The sequence below is a fragment of the Rhinolophus ferrumequinum genome, chromosome 7, assembly GCF_004115265.2.
Source record: "Rhinolophus ferrumequinum isolate MPI-CBG mRhiFer1 chromosome 7, mRhiFer1_v1.p, whole genome shotgun sequence".
NCBI lineage: Eukaryota > Metazoa > Chordata > Mammalia > Chiroptera > Rhinolophidae > Rhinolophus > Rhinolophus ferrumequinum.
The window spans coordinates 93,900,268-93,916,757 of record NC_046290.1 but is presented as its reverse complement, the minus strand read 5'-3'; the positions used below and the strand labels follow the sequence as shown (position 1 = coordinate 93,916,757).

The 16,490-nt window shown below is 47.9% G+C and overlaps 1 protein-coding gene across 2 annotated transcripts in view; it reads right to left on the bottom strand.

Moving 5' to 3' along the window:
• Nucleotides 1-8,918: 8,918 nt before the first annotated feature.
• CLIP2 (CAP-Gly domain containing linker protein 2) overlaps nucleotides 8,919-16,490 on the bottom strand; it is a 79,296-nt gene continuing 71,724 nt past the window's right edge. For both annotated transcript variants that reach the window (XM_033110208.1, XM_033110210.1), the window contains 4 exons: nucleotides 15,969-16,128; nucleotides 14,881-15,066; nucleotides 14,441-14,503; nucleotides 8,919-10,960 (listed from right to left, as the gene is read on the bottom strand). In XM_033110208.1, the coding sequence (XP_032966099.1) occupies nucleotides 10,949-10,960; nucleotides 14,441-14,503; nucleotides 14,881-15,066; nucleotides 15,969-16,128 (421 nt within the window). In that variant the 3' untranslated portion in view covers nucleotides 8,919-10,948. The remainder of the gene's footprint in view (nucleotides 10,961-14,440; nucleotides 14,504-14,880; nucleotides 15,067-15,968; nucleotides 16,129-16,490) is intronic.

The window sequence follows — 16,490 nt, the reverse complement described above, 5'->3', positions numbered from 1 at the left end:
TAATTAGATCTTTTCAAATTAGTCTTGTCTTTTTTTTCTTGATAGTATCATGTTTCTTGCTCCTGTTTTGAATTCAATCTTATTCCTTTAAAACTTAAAGATAAGCATTTCATATTTTGTATCCAACAATCGCAGTACTTGAAGTTCCTTTGTTGGCTTTTGCTTTGTGTATTGTTACATTTTGGATTGTGAGCTTATGTCCCTCGAAATCCGGGGACCTCGGATGATAGCACATTCCATCAGAAGGGGGACACACTGGCTTCCGCTCTGTACCAAGAGCACTTTAAAGTCATTTGCTGGCTTAGTTGTATTTCTTTTTCTTTTCTAAATCTTTGTTGCCACTAGAGCTTTTATGGCCAATCAACAAAAGATTTGTTGATTCCTTCTCTCTCTCTCTCTCTCTCTCTCTCTCTCATTGGGGAACAGTGTGATTCTCCAGGGCCCATCAGCTCCAAGTCATTGTCCTTCAATCTAGTTGTGGAGGGCGCAGCTCAGCTCCAAGTCCAGTCACCATTTTCAATCTTAGTTGCAGGGGGCGCAGCCCTCAATCCCATGTGGGAATTGAACCGGCAACCTTGCTGTTGAGAGCTCGCGCTCTAACCAACTGAGCCATCCAGCCGCCCCTCTGGCTTAGTATTTCTTGAATCACTCCAGTGGCATTAATTCAAACTCCAATCTCTCATGAGGCATGGGTTGTTAGAAAGTCTCCTGTGATTTTTTTTTCCCCCACCCAGAGTCTAGGCCAAGACACACAAGTTTCCTTGTCACCTTCCTTTGCCAGGCCAAAGTTTTTCTAGTCCATACTTCTAAGGAGGTTATAGCTCTGTAGTTGTTGACTTTGGGCAGGCATCTTGGTTCCAGTTTTCCACCTTGCAAAGCCTTGTCCTCTGTGGCCATGAAATCCCCAGGCTTTGGGTTTCCAACATGGCAAATGCCTCAGGCAGCTGCAGCTCACGCATCAGCTTACCACTCTGGTTTCCAGATCTTGGTTTTCGGTCGGTGGGGATTTCCTGTACTTTCCTACAAGCTCAGCATATGCTTAAAAGCCTGCATGTTGTATTTTATCTGGCAAATTACATCAGGAGAAATTATATCAAGAGGAATTTTTTAAATGAAGCGTAGTCTGCTATGTATTGTCAGAAACAGAAATGTCACTGTGTCTTCACTGTGTAATTGTCTGAATTCTGTGGGAGATGGTTTTCAGAGGTTTGTTCTTAAGTTCCTAGTCTCCCAAGTGCTGTTCCCTTTCTTTGGTTCTGCAGGGTTTTTATAGATTTTACTGCTGAGTATTTTCCCCCTCTCTCCTGGATTTGCTCACTCCTGGGTCCCGTGTTCCAGGTGGAGTATGGGTGGGAGCCCCTTCTCTGTGTGCCTCTGCTGGGCCTCCCATCCGGTACCGCCTGTGGGGCTGCCTTGGTGGTGGCCCCACTTCCAGCACATGTGCAGCTCCCTGAAGTCTGGGTCAGGGGACTCAGAAGCTGGATTAATGTCATCAGACCTCCCAGATACTGGCGTCAGTTTGTCTGTCCACCTTATTGTATGGTGTTATTATGGACCTTCGTCTTTTCCTATATCTTCATGGGTGTAGCATATGATATTTCTAACCCAGTTGTGCATCAAGAGGAGAACGGATAAAGACAAATACTGTATGATCTCACTTACACGTGGAGTCTAAACAAAACGAAACAATACCCAAACTATAGATAAAAGAACAGGTTGGTGGTTGCCAGAGGCAGGGAGGTAGAAGGTGGGCAAAATGAGTGAAGGGGTCAGAAGGTACAAACTCTCAGTTACAAAATAAACAAGTCGTGTTGACTATAGTTAATAACACTGTACTGTATATTTGAAAGTTGCTGAGAGAGTAGATCTTTTTTAAAAATTAAATTTATTGGGGTGACAATGGTTAGTAAAATTACATAGGTATCAAATGTACGAGAGAAGATCTTAAAAGTTCTCATCACAAGAAAGCAATTGTGAGCACAAAGGTGATGGGTGTTACCTAGACTCACTGTGGTGATCATGCCACAATACACACATCTATCGAATCATGTACACCTGAAACTAATATATATGTCAATGACACCTCAATAAAAAATGAATATGAAAACAGAGAAGAGAATGGATGCATAAATCACGGTACACTCATACAATGGAATACCACACAGCAGTAAGAAAAGAAGGGATTATTGCTACACACAAGAAAGGGATTAATTTCACAGGTGCAATGTGAGCTAAAAGAAAACACCCAGACCCCGAATTACATAAGCAAAAGTCATCTATGATGACAGAGGTAGAAATATCGGTTATTTCTTAGTGGGGGGCGGGGATGAGCATAGCTGGGAAGGGGCCCAAAGGTGCCTGCTTGGGGTTGGAAATGTCCTAGCTATTGATTTGCGTAGTGATTACACAGGTGTACACGTACGTAATTGTTAATTAATCTGGACACCTAAGACTTTTGGACTTTACTGCGTGTAAATTCATTCTCAGTAAAAAAAAAAAAAAAGAAAACCTAAGACTCATTAAGAAATATTCCAAACACCCAAAGAATTATAAAGGACCATCGCTTGACAGAACACGTGAAGAACGATGACCCCAATCCAGTGATACCCACTGACGTCTCAGGTGTAGATGGTCCGTCTCCCACTCCGTCCCATTCCAGGACACCTCCGACCTGAAAGCGCCGTGTATCATCCATCTTTTTGTGGTTATTATATTGGAGAGTTGACAGAGGCTGCATTGTGGGCTTTCCACCAGAACCCCAAAGTCCTTACTTCTTTCTTCCGTTCGAAATTTTAAGGTCAGTTTATTAAGTTTGATGATGAAAGTTATCAGAAGAATATTCTCCTGAAAATTGTTTTTTCTTAGAATGAAAAATTAGAAAATCTCAACACTTCCCGGGTAGCCTCAGACGCTGAGCCTGCAGATGGGAACAGGCAATCGGTCACTCTCTGGTCAGCAGGACTATCGCCCGGACCACCCTCCTGGTCCTCTTGCTCCAAGCTGCCCGTGCATTTCTAGGCGCGAAGCCTCTGCCCGCCACGTGTTTGCTGCCACCTCCTGCAACTGGGTGTCAGCGCATAAAGGTCACGACCTGTTTCTGTTTATTTTTTTCAGTTACAGTTGACACTCCCTATAATTTTATATTAGTTTCAGGTGTACAGCATAGTGGGTAGACATTTATATAATTTATGCAGTGATCCCCCCGATTAGTCTAGCACCCAGCTTGCACTGTACACAGTTGTTGCAACATTATTGACCATATTCTTTGTGCTATAATTTACATCCCATGACTGTTTTGTAACTACCGGTTTGCACTTCTTAATCCCTTGTCCTTTTTCACCCAGCTCCCCAACCTCCCTCCCGTCTGGCAACCATCAGTTTATTCTCTGTATCTATGAGTCTGTTTCTGTTTTGTTTTTTTCGTTTATTTTGTTCTTTAGATTCCACATATAAGTGAGAGGTCACGATCTGTTTCAAATTGCTGTTTCCCATTTATTTTGTTCATTTTTTCCTTTTTGTTCTTCTCTCACTCATTTCTTTTTAATTTCCAAGAGTCCTGCATCAAACCTGGCCTTCACCACGAAATAACTGCTTTTCGGCTCCTGCTTCTTTTCTGTTCTGAACCGTCTTTGTTTTTCTTCTGGTTTTTATTTCATTTACTCTTTCATTTAATGTTTCTTGCATAGCCGACACTACAGTAAAAATCGTCACCAAGCCGAGGGTTTCTTCTGCCCACGGTGCTAATATTAAAATGTCTGAGACATTCTTGTTTTCTAGATTCTTTTCTAGAGAATATTGCACGAAGGGGGAATTCATCCGGGTGTTTTTCACAGCATGTCAACTTGAATGTAGTTTGGGCAGCTTTGTCATTTTCTCCAGCCCCGGAGTAATGGTGAAGTGTGTGTGTGTGTGGTGGGGGGGATTTCCTGATAATTCCAGATAATGACACTGGAAGCTGTCTTCACTAGTCTTGCTCACATTCTTACAGCCTGACAGAACTAGAGCAGGCCTGGAGCTAGACGGAGGCCGGGTGGGTGGACCCTAGAGCCTCCAGCTCACGGTGCTGCTCCTCGACAGAATCTGGCAGGGTGGCCCTCTCTGCTGCCCATGGATGGCCAGGGCACATGGAGGGACCACAGTCACCAGCACAAAGCCAGGCCAAGTCAGCTGAGCACAAGCACCCCCGCTCCCTAGTTCTGCATTCGACTCTCTCATAACTTTGTTTTGTATTTATTTTTTACTAAAATGTTTTTCCAAAAGGATCATTGTCTTCATTTGCCCCCCCGATTTATTGAGATATAATTGACACATAATATTATGTAAATTTAAGGTGTACAGCGGGATGATTTCATATATGTACATATTGCAAAATGATTACCATCTCTTGTAACTTTTAAATCAAGCGACGTCAAACGAATTTATAGGGCGATCTAATGTACACCATGAGGACTGGAGTTAATAGCACTGTATTGCATGCCTGAGCTCTGCTGAGAGTCGTCTTAAATGTTCTCACCACACCAAAAAATGGTAAGTATGGTGTGTTTAATTAGCTTGATTGTGGTAATCGTTTCACAATGTATATGTATATTAAAACATCACATCGTACACCTTACGTGTGTGTGTGTGTGTATATATATATATGTATATATATATATATAGTTTTTTATTTGTAAATTATACCTTAATAGAGCTGGAAAAAACAAAATGATAGGTAGTGGCAAATGGAAAAAGAAAAAAGCTATATATACATATAATGGAATATTATTCAGCCTTAAAAAGAAAGGAAATCCTGCCACTTGTGACAGCCTGGATGGACCTTGAGGACATCGTGCTAAGTGAAGGAAACCAGTCACAAAAAGACAAATTTGGCATGATTCTACTTCTATGAGATAGCTACAGTCGTCAGACTTATGGACACACAAGGTAGAATGGTGGTTGCCACTGTGCGGTGGGGAACAGAGTTTCAGTTTTGCAAGATGAAAAGCTCTAGAGATCTGTTGGAACGCAACGTGGACATAGTTAACACTACTGCATTGTACACTTTAAAATGGTCAAGATGTTAAATTCTATGTTATGTGATTTTTACCACGATTAAAAATGAAAAAAAAGAGAAGAGATTCATTCACCCCTGCCCAGCCCTCCCCTCACCCCAAGTTGAGTGCAGATGCTGAAACGGTTCCTGATACTTTTCCCTCCTTTTTTCTGTTAACATGATAAATTGCACCAACTTATTTTTTCCCAGAAACTATATGAACAAATAAGCATATTCACATATTATTTAACAAAAATTCCTAATACAGGTTGGTGTTAATATTAACAAATCACACTCTTTCCACAATCTTACTGGTACGTATGTGGAAACATGGCAGTTATCATAATGTAAAGTTTCTTTTCTTTTTAAAAAAATAACTTATTGAGGTGAAAATTACATAATATAAAATTAATCATTTTAAAGAGGCACTCAGTGGCCTTCTGCACGTTCCCAAAGTTGTGAAACCACCACCTTTATCTAATTCCTAAACATTTTCATCACTCCAAAGCAAGTCTCTTGTCCATTGAGCAGTCGCTCCCCACGTCCCCTGTCCCCTCAGACCCTGACAACCAGCAATCTGCTTTCTGTCTCGATGTGTTTATCTATTCTGGACATTCCCTACAAACGGAACCATACGCTACGTGACCTTTTGTGTCTGGCTTCTTTCATTTAGCACAACGTTTTGGAGTTTTATTCATCTTGTAGCATGGATCGCTACTTCACTCCTTTCTATGGCTGAATAATATTCCATTGTATGAATATGTTACATTGTGTTTATGCATTCATCAGTTGATGGACATTTGTGTTGTTTCCACTCTTTGGCTGTTATAAATAATGCTGCTATGAACATTTGTGTACAAGTTTTTGGGTTGACCTGTTTTAATTTATCTTGGGTAAGTACCTAGGAGTAAAATTTCTGGGACATATGGTAACTCTCCGTTTAACATTTTGAGGAACTGCCAAACTATTTTCCAAAGTGGCTGCACCATTTTACATTCCCACCGACAGTGTGTGAGAGTTCTAATTTCTCCACATTTTTGCCAACCCCTGTCAGTGTCTATCTTTTCTTTTTAGCCGTCCTAGTGGTTGTGAAGTGTTATATCAGTGAGGTTTTGATTTCCATTTCCTGATGACTAATGAGGCTATGCATCTTTCATGTGCTTTGGACATCTGTATATCTGCTCTGGGAAGATGTGTATGTAGATCCTTTGCCTATTTTTTAATTGGGTTATTTGTCTTTTCATTGTTAAGTTGAAAGAGTTTTCCTTATATATTCTGGATGCTAGGCCTTTATCAGATACATGATTTGCAAACATTTTCTCACATTTGGTAAGTACCCTTTGGCACAAAAAAGTTTTAAATTTTGATGAAGTCCAACTAGTCTGTTTTTTTCCTTACGTTACTTGTGCTTTGGGTTCACCTCTCAGTGACTGAATCCAGGGCTGTGGCAGGGAAAATACAAGTTAAGTTTGGAGAATATTGCAGTACAGAAAACAAGGAAGTGCTTCAGAAAACAAAAGGATAGGGCATGTCAAAGACACAGGGGAGCCAACCGAAGGGCCAAAGCTAGCACAACTTGAACAACAAAGTAAATAAAATGGTAGTATTGGGTAATAACCCAAAGTATAAAATAAATAGCCATGTATCCTTAGTGATATAAATAAATAACTGGATAAATAAATAAAGGAGAGAGAAGAGACAACTCTTCCTTACAGAAGAATTCCAGTTCATAAATGGAGACAGAACGAGGAAACCAGAAAATCACTATTAGACTATCACAGTAACAATTGCCTCAGGTAAGATCCACAAATCAATGGTGAAAGTTTAAGGAGAAAATGGACATTTGCATAATCTCAGAGCATCTCCTCCCAAATAGTTATGAATTATTAAGGAAAAAATGAGTAACTGACAGTGGGGAATCCTGGCATACATCAGGTGATGGTCACCGGTACTAAGACATCAAAATCCGGTACCCCTGCCATGCGCACTGAGCGGGTACATCACCTCCACACTCAATCTAATCACGAAAAACACCAGACAAGCGGAACTGAGGGGCGTTCAACAAAATAACGGTTCAGTGCTCTTCAAATGTGTCAAGGTCATGAAAGACCAGGAAAGTCTGAAAAACTGTTTCCAACTGGAGAGTAAGCAGACGTGATGTCTGTGTGCCCCTGCGGGGTTCTCGGTGGGAACCTGGAACACAAAAGGGCCATTAGAGGAAACACTAGTGAGACCCAAATAAAGTCTGTACTCTCGTCCATAGTATCCTACCGATGTCAGTTTTCTAGTTTAGATCACTGCACTGTGGCTGTGCAAGAGGGTAACGTGAGGGGAACTTGGTAAAGGGTGTATGGGAACTCTACTATTTTTACAGTTCTTTAAAGACTGGAATTACCTGAAAATTTAAAAGTTAGAAAAGTCAATGCAGGGGTGTTGTGTGAATGCCCGCTGTCCAGAGCAGCCGGGTCCCAGGCCCCTCCCCCATAGACCAGACCGGACCCTGGGGGCTGCTTGCCCACTGGCTCCTGGGGCGTCAACGCTGGGATGCTGCCGCAGGGGTGAGGAGCTGCGCTGAGCTCTCGGGGCTGCTTCACATCATGTGAGCAATCTGCTTACCCTCACCTGGGCCATCGGGGGCGCAGCAAGCTGAGACCGGGGCTCCCAGGGCCCCACAGGCGCTCTCCTGCAGGAGAAGGACACCTTCCCCCTAGGCTGGGAGAGTGAAAGAAGTGGGCTGAGCTTTTAGTCTAAGGCCTTCTCTGGGGTCTCCTTTAGACATCACTGTGCACGAGATTGGTTTTATTTTCTCCATTTCACAGATGAGGAAACTGAGGCACAGGAAATAGAGCAATGGGCCTGGCCTGCATAGCCAGAGGGTTGTGGGCTGACCTAAACCCCATGGTGTCCAGTGTCTGAGCTCTTTCCAGGCTGGTCCGTCAGAGATGACTCCCCATAGGGTCACAGTTCTGAAGGATCAAGGCTGCCCTCCAGGCCTTGGGTTTTGCACACCCCTCCCTGAGGTCCCCCCACACCGCGTGTGCATGTCCGGGGCTTCCTGCCCTCAAGGCTGGGAGCCCCTGAGGGCCACTCCAGGTAGCAGTCTATCATGGCCACCTCCCCCCTCAGGAGGCCTCTCGCCCTCCAACAGGTCCCCTTGCCTTGACTTTGGGTTGGTTTCAGCTAAGGGGAGGGGTGGCAGGGCTATTTACTTCTCCGGCTCCTTCCCTACTGGGCCACACCCCCTGCTGAAGTCGTCTCCACAGCAGCAGCTTTCGCCCAGTTTCAGTCACAGCCCCTTTGCTTTGCCCCTTCAGGGTAGCAATGGCTCCTGAGTCCTTTGTGGGCTCGCTTAGTCCTGTCCACACCTGTGCACTCAGCCCTTTCCTTCAACTCCTGCCCCCTGCACGGCCCCACTTCCTCCTCCAGGACTGTGCTGGTCCGGCTCCTGCGAAAGGGCACGAAGCTTCCGACATTCAGCTGTTAGCTTCCAGAGCCTTGTTCAGTCTCCCAGGGAGGCACCCTCACCTGCAAAGCCTATCAAATGACCACAAAGCTTGCCAATGTTGACACCAGCTTGCTGCTGGTGACAGAATTAGTTCACTGATGTTGTAAGTGTTCTCACCTAACTCAACAAACTGTCAGCCGATCTATCGCTATTTTGCCTAACGGGGCGGTTTTTCATTTTTTTCTTGAAGGCCCACTTGTAACTCGAACAGATTCAAATCCAAACGAAGCAGCTCAGCTCCGGACTTCTTCACGGCCAGGCCCTCGTCCGGCATTCACACCCGAGTCAGACGGCCCACCAGGAACAGCATCAAGACCAACTCCTGGCACCAGGGTGCCCACAATTGGGGAGACGATAGGGGAACCCAGGGCACCAACAGTGAGGAGCAGACAGCAGGGGTCCTGGACCTCAGTCACAAGCTTTATTGTCTCGAGCACGGACTCGCCACACTTCAACAATTCCACTTTGGGAGGGGAAGGGTGCGGGGAGGACCTGGGGAAGGGGACGGCTGAGTCCACATCGGGCAGGCGGAGATCATCACTGGGAAGTCGCTTTTTGACACCTGCCACCTGCAAGCCGTGGGGGCTCAGCTCCTCCGGGTGAGGGCCTTTGGCTGTTAGTAGACTGATCAGGCCTCCTGTGGGTGGGCGAGCTGCCTGATTTTGCTGGAAATAGTATTTGACTCTGTTAGGCCACTAAAGCATCATTTCTAGACGGTTGTTAATAAAACGGCATGCGAGAGCTACCAAAAGCCAATGGGAGAGTGGAGGGGGCCGATGGGATTAACCGGCTGCCCTAGGATGGGCACCACCCCTCTGTACCCAGGAGCACTGAGGCTACCTGGGCTGCTCCAGGGACAGACTGCACACCTACCCTGGCACACCTTGGGAACGCCATGATGGGATGCCAGGAGCCCCCCTGCAGCCCCGCTGGGGTGGGACCCCAAGTGAAAACTCTCCCTGAACTGGGGAGGCAGGTCAGGCCCTCTGCGGTGGTGCTGCAGCACAAGGCATAACCTGCAGGTCCTCTCGCTCTGGAGGTGGGAGCTGCAGGGCAAAGGCTGGCTTTCCCCGCCACGCACAGGCCTGGAGAAGCTCAGCAGGGCTTGAGAGGAAGAGGGACAGACGGTTAGATTTTTCTTGCCAACAACATCCCTTAGGTTCTTTTCCTGGAGAACAGGGCTTACGAAGCTCTGGGCGGGTGCCTGGTAAGACTGAAAGGGGGCTGCTGGTACCTGTGCACTCTGGGGCATGTGCTTGGCACGCACACCCCTGAACATTCACCCACATGTGCACAGCCAGGCTGCAGGAATGCTTGTGGTGTGTGCGGGCACAGTTCTGCCAGGCCTGAGGCCCAGTCCTGGAACCCAAGTGTGTGCGTCTGTGTGGCCTGAGCGTGGCTGACTACAAACACCCCACCTAAATGCCCACGTGTGCATGTGTGACCCCTCTGAGTGTGCGTGTGCCAAGGGTCACTGGGTGCATATGCCAGGGCCTGCACGGGCGCACCTTCAGGAGAGAAGCCCAGTTTTGGAATATCTCGTCAGCCCAGAGGGCACCGTATCACTGACCAGTCAAAACATGCCTGGAGCCCTGTTCTGGGCTCCCCAGGGGCCGCCTTGCTCCAGCTTCACGCCAGGTCACTGGTGGGGGGTTGAGAGGGGCTTCCAAACTTTCCTAATACTGTGGCTCCTGGCCTTGGTGACCACCCTCTGGCCAGCAGCGTGGAGCTGTGTGTAACTGTGTGTTGGTGTTGGAGGGATGAAGGGCCTTGTCCCCCAACACCTTGAACCCGGGATTTCACTGGGCAGATGGGCCAAAGGGAACTTGTGCCAGTGCTTGAAGGAGGCTCAGGATGTGGGGACAAACAGCCCTGGGGACTGCCTTTGTCTGGAAGTGGCTACAGAAAAGGGGGTCCCCCCCCCGGCTTCTGAGGACTGGATTCCCTCCACGTGCCTGCAAGGAGAGGACCTCCTCTGACTCTTTCCTGGGACAGTGGCTCTCGGGTCTGACGGGGACCCAGGAGAAGGAGGGGAAGAAAGGGAGGGCAGGGACATGCCTAGGGCACCAAGATGGTCCTCAGGTCATCTCATTCTGGGGAGAAGGGCCTGGCCGGATTGCTTCAGCCTCCCAAACTCCAGAAACTGCCAGGTTGTCCTGGGTGTCCAGGCTGAAGGTCCGGGGCCAGGCCAGGGCTGTACCGCTTTCTGGAGAAGGTCGTGCTTGAGGAAGCCTCCTGGTCCGGCAGGGGGTCTGGGTGGGGGATTGTCCACGGCGGTGGGTACGTTATTGTTACAAACACTGTTCTTGTCTCCAAAGTGACAGTCCTGGCCCCTGCCTGGAGGAGGTGCCGCTGGGGCAGAACGGAGGGGCTCTGGTGCCAACTGGGCTGCTCCAAGGTGTCCCTCAGGGTCAGTGCTTGTCCTGGAGAGAGCAAGGGCTTGATCATCAAGTGTCTCCAGGAATGGTGGGAGGGTGGGGGGGATAGGAAAGGGAGGGTGGGCTGGGGGAGAGAGCCTCCCTGTGCCAAGTAGAGGAAACAGTATTGGCAAAGAGCCTGCGGCAGGAAAAGTCGCTTTGCCGCGTGTTTGAGGCATGGTAAGACAGGAGATAGGGTGGGAGCTGTTTAGGGAAAGGTGAGGGGAAGAGGCAAGAGCGGATGGGTTTACAAAGAGCCCTGAGTGCCTGCGTGGAGGCAGGAACCTCATAGTAAATGAAAATTGGAGGTTTTCATGTTTGTAAATTGGGATGACCCCACATGCCTCACAGGGCTGCTGGGAAGACAAAGCCACACAAGGTATGGAGGTCAGCTCCCAGGGTTGCTGGCACAGGCGGCAGACACAATCCAGCCACTTCCCCCTACATCTCCACGCCTCCACCCTGCTCACAAGTCCGATGCAGGGTGGGTCCCCTCCTTTCCCCACTGCCCCTCACCCACAGGCCTGGCCCTTGGCAGATTCTGTGGCCAAGGTTCTCGTGTCTCTAGGTGAGCACCTGTGGCCTGGGGTTCCCTGTCAGGGTGGGAGGGATGAGTTCCTTCCCCCACTCCATCCTCACTTGCCCAGGGTTACTCAGCAAGCCAGGGACAGAGCCGGGGTTGGGATCCTCCCACCTACCCAAGCTGGCACCACTAGGTGGGTGCCTATAAGACTGCGGGTGAAGGCCCGGGGTTAACTGTGGGGTGGGGGGGGGCCCACACACTTAAAACGTAATAGTCCAGCACAGACATGAAAATCGTGGGAGTCACAGGCTCCCTTCAGGCCCATGAAGTTCTAGAAAACTAATTTTACACCCATACTTTTATAAAACGTAGAATTTATAAGGATTGCTTAAGGAAGAGAGAAAATACCTATGCTTAAAATATTCAGTGAAAAAAAACAGGCGGTACAACTGAATACAGAGTATGCGACCTCCTCTATTAAACTGATGTACGTGATGCTTTGCGACCTCATAGTAAAGACTGGCTCAGGCAAGAGCCGTCACGCTGAACTGGTGTGTGTGTGGGGAAGGGGTGGTGTGGAGCCGGGTATTCACACGGTTGTACAGTCTCTCAACACAGGCAGCTCATTAGGAAAATACCAATAACTACACTGTGGAGAAATCAGATAACTCCCTGGCTAGGTGATCAAAATTCACATCAGGAGGGAAGGGCAGACAGACGTCACGTCCCCAGGTCGGATGCCCGGAGAAGGCACAACACTGACCAAGTGCTCCAGCCGGAGATGTAGAACCCAGTGCTGTTCACAGGGACCCATCAGACAAACCCTAAATGAGGACTCTTCCATCAAGAAAAAGAGTGGGGACTATACATCAAAATGTCAGTGTCATAAAAATCAAAGAAAAATTGAAAAAATGTTCCAGATTAAAGAAGACTAGAGAGACATAATTAAATGCGATAAGCTAACTCAACCTTTGAGTGAATCTTACACTGAGGGGATAAAGACGGAAGACGCTCCGAGAGTATGGAGAGCAGACTGGATATAAATCTAGTATCAACGTTACATTTGCTGAGATAGAGAGATAACTGTATCGTGGTTATGTAAAATCATGTCCTTTTCCTCAGGAAATACAGACTTAACTGTTAAGTGCCGTGACACATGCAATTATACTCAAAATGGTTTAGAAAAAAATTACAGGTATTACACACACATCTTCATAAAGAGAGCAAAAGATAAAGCAGATGGGGCATAATGTTTACAAAGTTATGGAGGAAAGGGCCTATGACATTCTGGGTACTATTTCCATTCCTGCAACGTTTTTGTAATTTTGAAATTATTGCCAAATAAAAGCTAATATATATACACATATACATACACATATAATAGCTTCTCATTATTCATAGTATTTCTGTTCTATAAAGACACCAGCAACGCTGAATTAGTGAACCCTGAGCCATTGCTCCCGGGGGAAATACCGCGTTAGGTTCCTGAGAACCTCTAAGCACAATGTTTCTGTCATTGGTCAATACACAGCCATGTTTTGTGTGGGATTCTGTGCAAAGACACCTTAGTTAATGTATACGCTGACTTATTAACAATGAACTCAAGGCCAATAGTACAGCTGGTCCTTGAATAACATCATTTCATTATAACGTTGATGAGAACAACAAAAAATTGAATCCCAGCCGGGGCCACTGTCCGCGCGGCATTTGTAACGATCTCCCCAGGCCTGTGTGGGTTTTCTCTGGGTGTTCTGGTTTCATTCCACATCCCAGAGATGTGCACACTGGGTGAACTGGCGTGTCTAAATTGTCCTCGCCTGAGTGAGTGCGGGTGTGAGTGGCCCTGAGATGAAAGGGCGCCCTGTCCAGGGTGGGTCCAGCCTCGAACCTGAGCCGCTGGGAGAGGCTCTGGCCAGTCTCAACCCTGCACTGAAATAAGCAGCTGGGAAAATAATCAGCCTACTTGTTTTTATTCATCTTCTTAAATGTATGTATAGCTCACACTTATTTCAATGTTTAATATCAGACGTGTGTTGGGTCTTTGTTTAGAAGTTTGGTGATGTTCTTGTGACCAGGAATATGCTGTAGGAACTTAACTCTTGCTTATATCAATTAGCCAGTGGTAAAACTGGTTTCGTTATGTCACTGGGTTTCAAGTCAGTTTCCAAGAACCTACTGACATTAAGTGAGGGCTGACTGTCCAACTCCTGCCTGAAGGAGGCTTATTTCACACATGGATTATCTTCATGAGGCGCACAGCTGTCTTCTCACTAGACAGCACTCAGCACTGCACTGTGGCGTCATTTTAAACAGCAGACATTACCGAGGAAAAAAACACAAAACTGTGAGCAATGTGGCACCGAACAGACTGCAAAACGGACACACTCGCAGTATGAGCTGAAGCAAGAAGGCAGAGCATGGTCTTGTCACTCCTCAGCGTGAATGTGCGGGTCTGGCGGCTCAAGTTTTGCTCTGCTCTGCACATGTCCAAGAATGACCACAAAATTGCTGCAAATATTGATTTTGGGGTTACAAATAAATTTTAGTGAGTAGGCAAGTCTGAAAATATGTAATCTATGAATAATGAGAACTGACTATAGATGTACACATATATGCACATACACACACGCTTAGGAAAGTCCAGGAAAGATATCACTTAAAAACATGAAGTCATGATCTCTGGGCCATCTCTGGGTAGCAGGACTACTGGAATTTTCTTCTTTATATATTTTTGGGTTTTTTTCTCCCAAAAGTTTCCCAAGAGGCATTAATACTTTATAATAAAAGTTTCTTTTCTTTTCTTTTTTGTTTAAAAGGGAAACAAGGCTAAAAAAAGCAGGATGGATATTGAATCAAGATTGCAGCATCTTTGTATTTTTGGTGACTTTTCAGGCTTTTTTCTGCCTGTACAGGAGGGCTATGGGAGCGCCAGTGTGTCTCCCAGGGGCCAGGGTGCCCCTTACCTCTTGTTTGTGGGCCTTGTCTTGCTGGTGGATACCGTTTGCAGAACCGGAGTTGCCGATAGCCTGTAAGAGTCAAGCATGCGCAGGGGCTGAGTGAGGTTCACCAGGCAGCAGTTCCCGGTCCGTCCACTAGGTGGCGAGGTCTTCCTGACCGGATCATCTCAGACTCCAAACTGACCAGAGCCCTTCAGAATGCAGGTCCCAGGACGCCGGGAAACCAAGGCTCTCAGGGCACAGCTGCGTCTCCCCTCTTAGGCTGAGATACCTCATGCTAAAGCCATGTACCCCTTGGACTGGGGCTCCCAGAGGGCATGCCTGTGTCTCTCCTCTCAGAACAGGGTTCCCAGAACAGACAGGGTTGCCTCCCTTTTCAGACTAGGGTTCCCAGGACATAGCCCCTGGCTTGCCTCCTGGTCAGCCCACCCTGGCCCATGGCTCACCGGGGACTTGTCGGGACAGCCCCTCATGGCCTCCATGAGCTTCTCCACCTGCTGCGCCTGGTCCAGCGCGTCCCGCAGGGCATCCTCTGTGCTCATCAGCTGGTGCTGCAGCCGCAGGAGCTCCGGTGCTGAGGATGGGTCAATGAGGGAGTAGCGCCTCTGCTCTGACAGGGCCTTTTCCTTGTCCTGCAAGCAGCCAGAGCGCAAGGGAGGGAGGGAGGGAGTGTCAGTGTGTGTGTGTCTGTGTGCGTGTGTGTGTGTGTGAACGTGTGTGTCGCAGGAGGGCGGCCTCTCCGCTACATAGGAAACATCTGGCCTCACCTCATCTCTGAGCCGAGCCTGAACATCACCGGGACGCCCCCCAGGCCTCCCTCCCTCACCTGAGGGTCCCCACAGACGCGTTTTCCCTGTCCCGGCCCTGAATGCCCAGGCTGTCAGGTATTTCACGTCCTCCAAGTCCCCAAATCCAGGTTCCTCCCTTCTTTCCTTCTTAATTCCCCCCTACTTCCTCCATATTGTCTTATGCGGGTCCCTCATCTTCACCCCCAGACCCACAGCCTCATCACCTCTTAACCTCCAGCCATCTCAGCCCCTGCCATAGTGGCCCCTCTACCCGTCCTCTCCCACCCAGCAGGACACAGCTGCCCCATCCACCATGGTCCCGAGACACACCTGCCTCATTCCCACACAAACTTGCCCCCTCCTTCCTGACAGTCGTGTGTCAGTCCCCACTGCAGTACCCTAAACAAAGAGTGCTTTCTGGTTGATTACTTCCCTGAATGGGGAGCTCACCACCCAGCAGCAGCCCATCCTACCTCTGAATTAGTCAGATTCTTAGGAAGTCTCCCTTTGCAATGCATTATCCAGACTGCCACACAGCCAGCCATATGTCTGCAAAAGCAGCCAACCATGCCCCTCCACCAGCTATGTCACTGACCCTGTGGTTCTGGGGGATTCTGAACTTTCTCTGCGGCCTGGCTGTTCCTGGGGTAGCTCTAGGAGGTCACCACTCTCCATGACCTGATAGCATGGCAGCCCCAGCCCCACCTTGGTACTGCCCTGCGCCCAGACCACCCTTCCCCACATACCAGCCCGGTCAGCTTTTCACGCAGGCCCCGGATGTCATCCTTGAGTTTCTGCTCCTTGATCCGCCACTCAGCCTTGTGGACCTCGCGGCTCAGGTCCCGTTCAGGCCCTGGGGAGTGGCGATTGGCCTCCAGCAACAATACCCTCAATTCGTTCAGGCTCCTGGAGAGGAGGGGGGTGGGGATTACAGCACAGCTACAGTCAGCCTTGGGCCCTCTGCTCCCACATTCCAGCCACTTCCCAAGTGCCTAGAGACTGGCCGTTTGAGGGGGATGCTGGCTACTAAAATGTCATCTGTACCAGGAGGGGTCAGAGTGGAAACATGAGGCATGAAACCATTTGACCACAGCCCAAGAGGGGCCAGGATTTAGAGAGAGGACAGTCAAGAGGACCTGGCCTTTCCCAGAATGCTTCTAAAGTTTTTATGTAAAAGAGAGTATTTGTTTAACTAAACAATTAAGCAAAGCAAAAAAAATATTCATCCAAGAGAGCTTATATAGCCAGGCATTTTAAATAGCTGATAC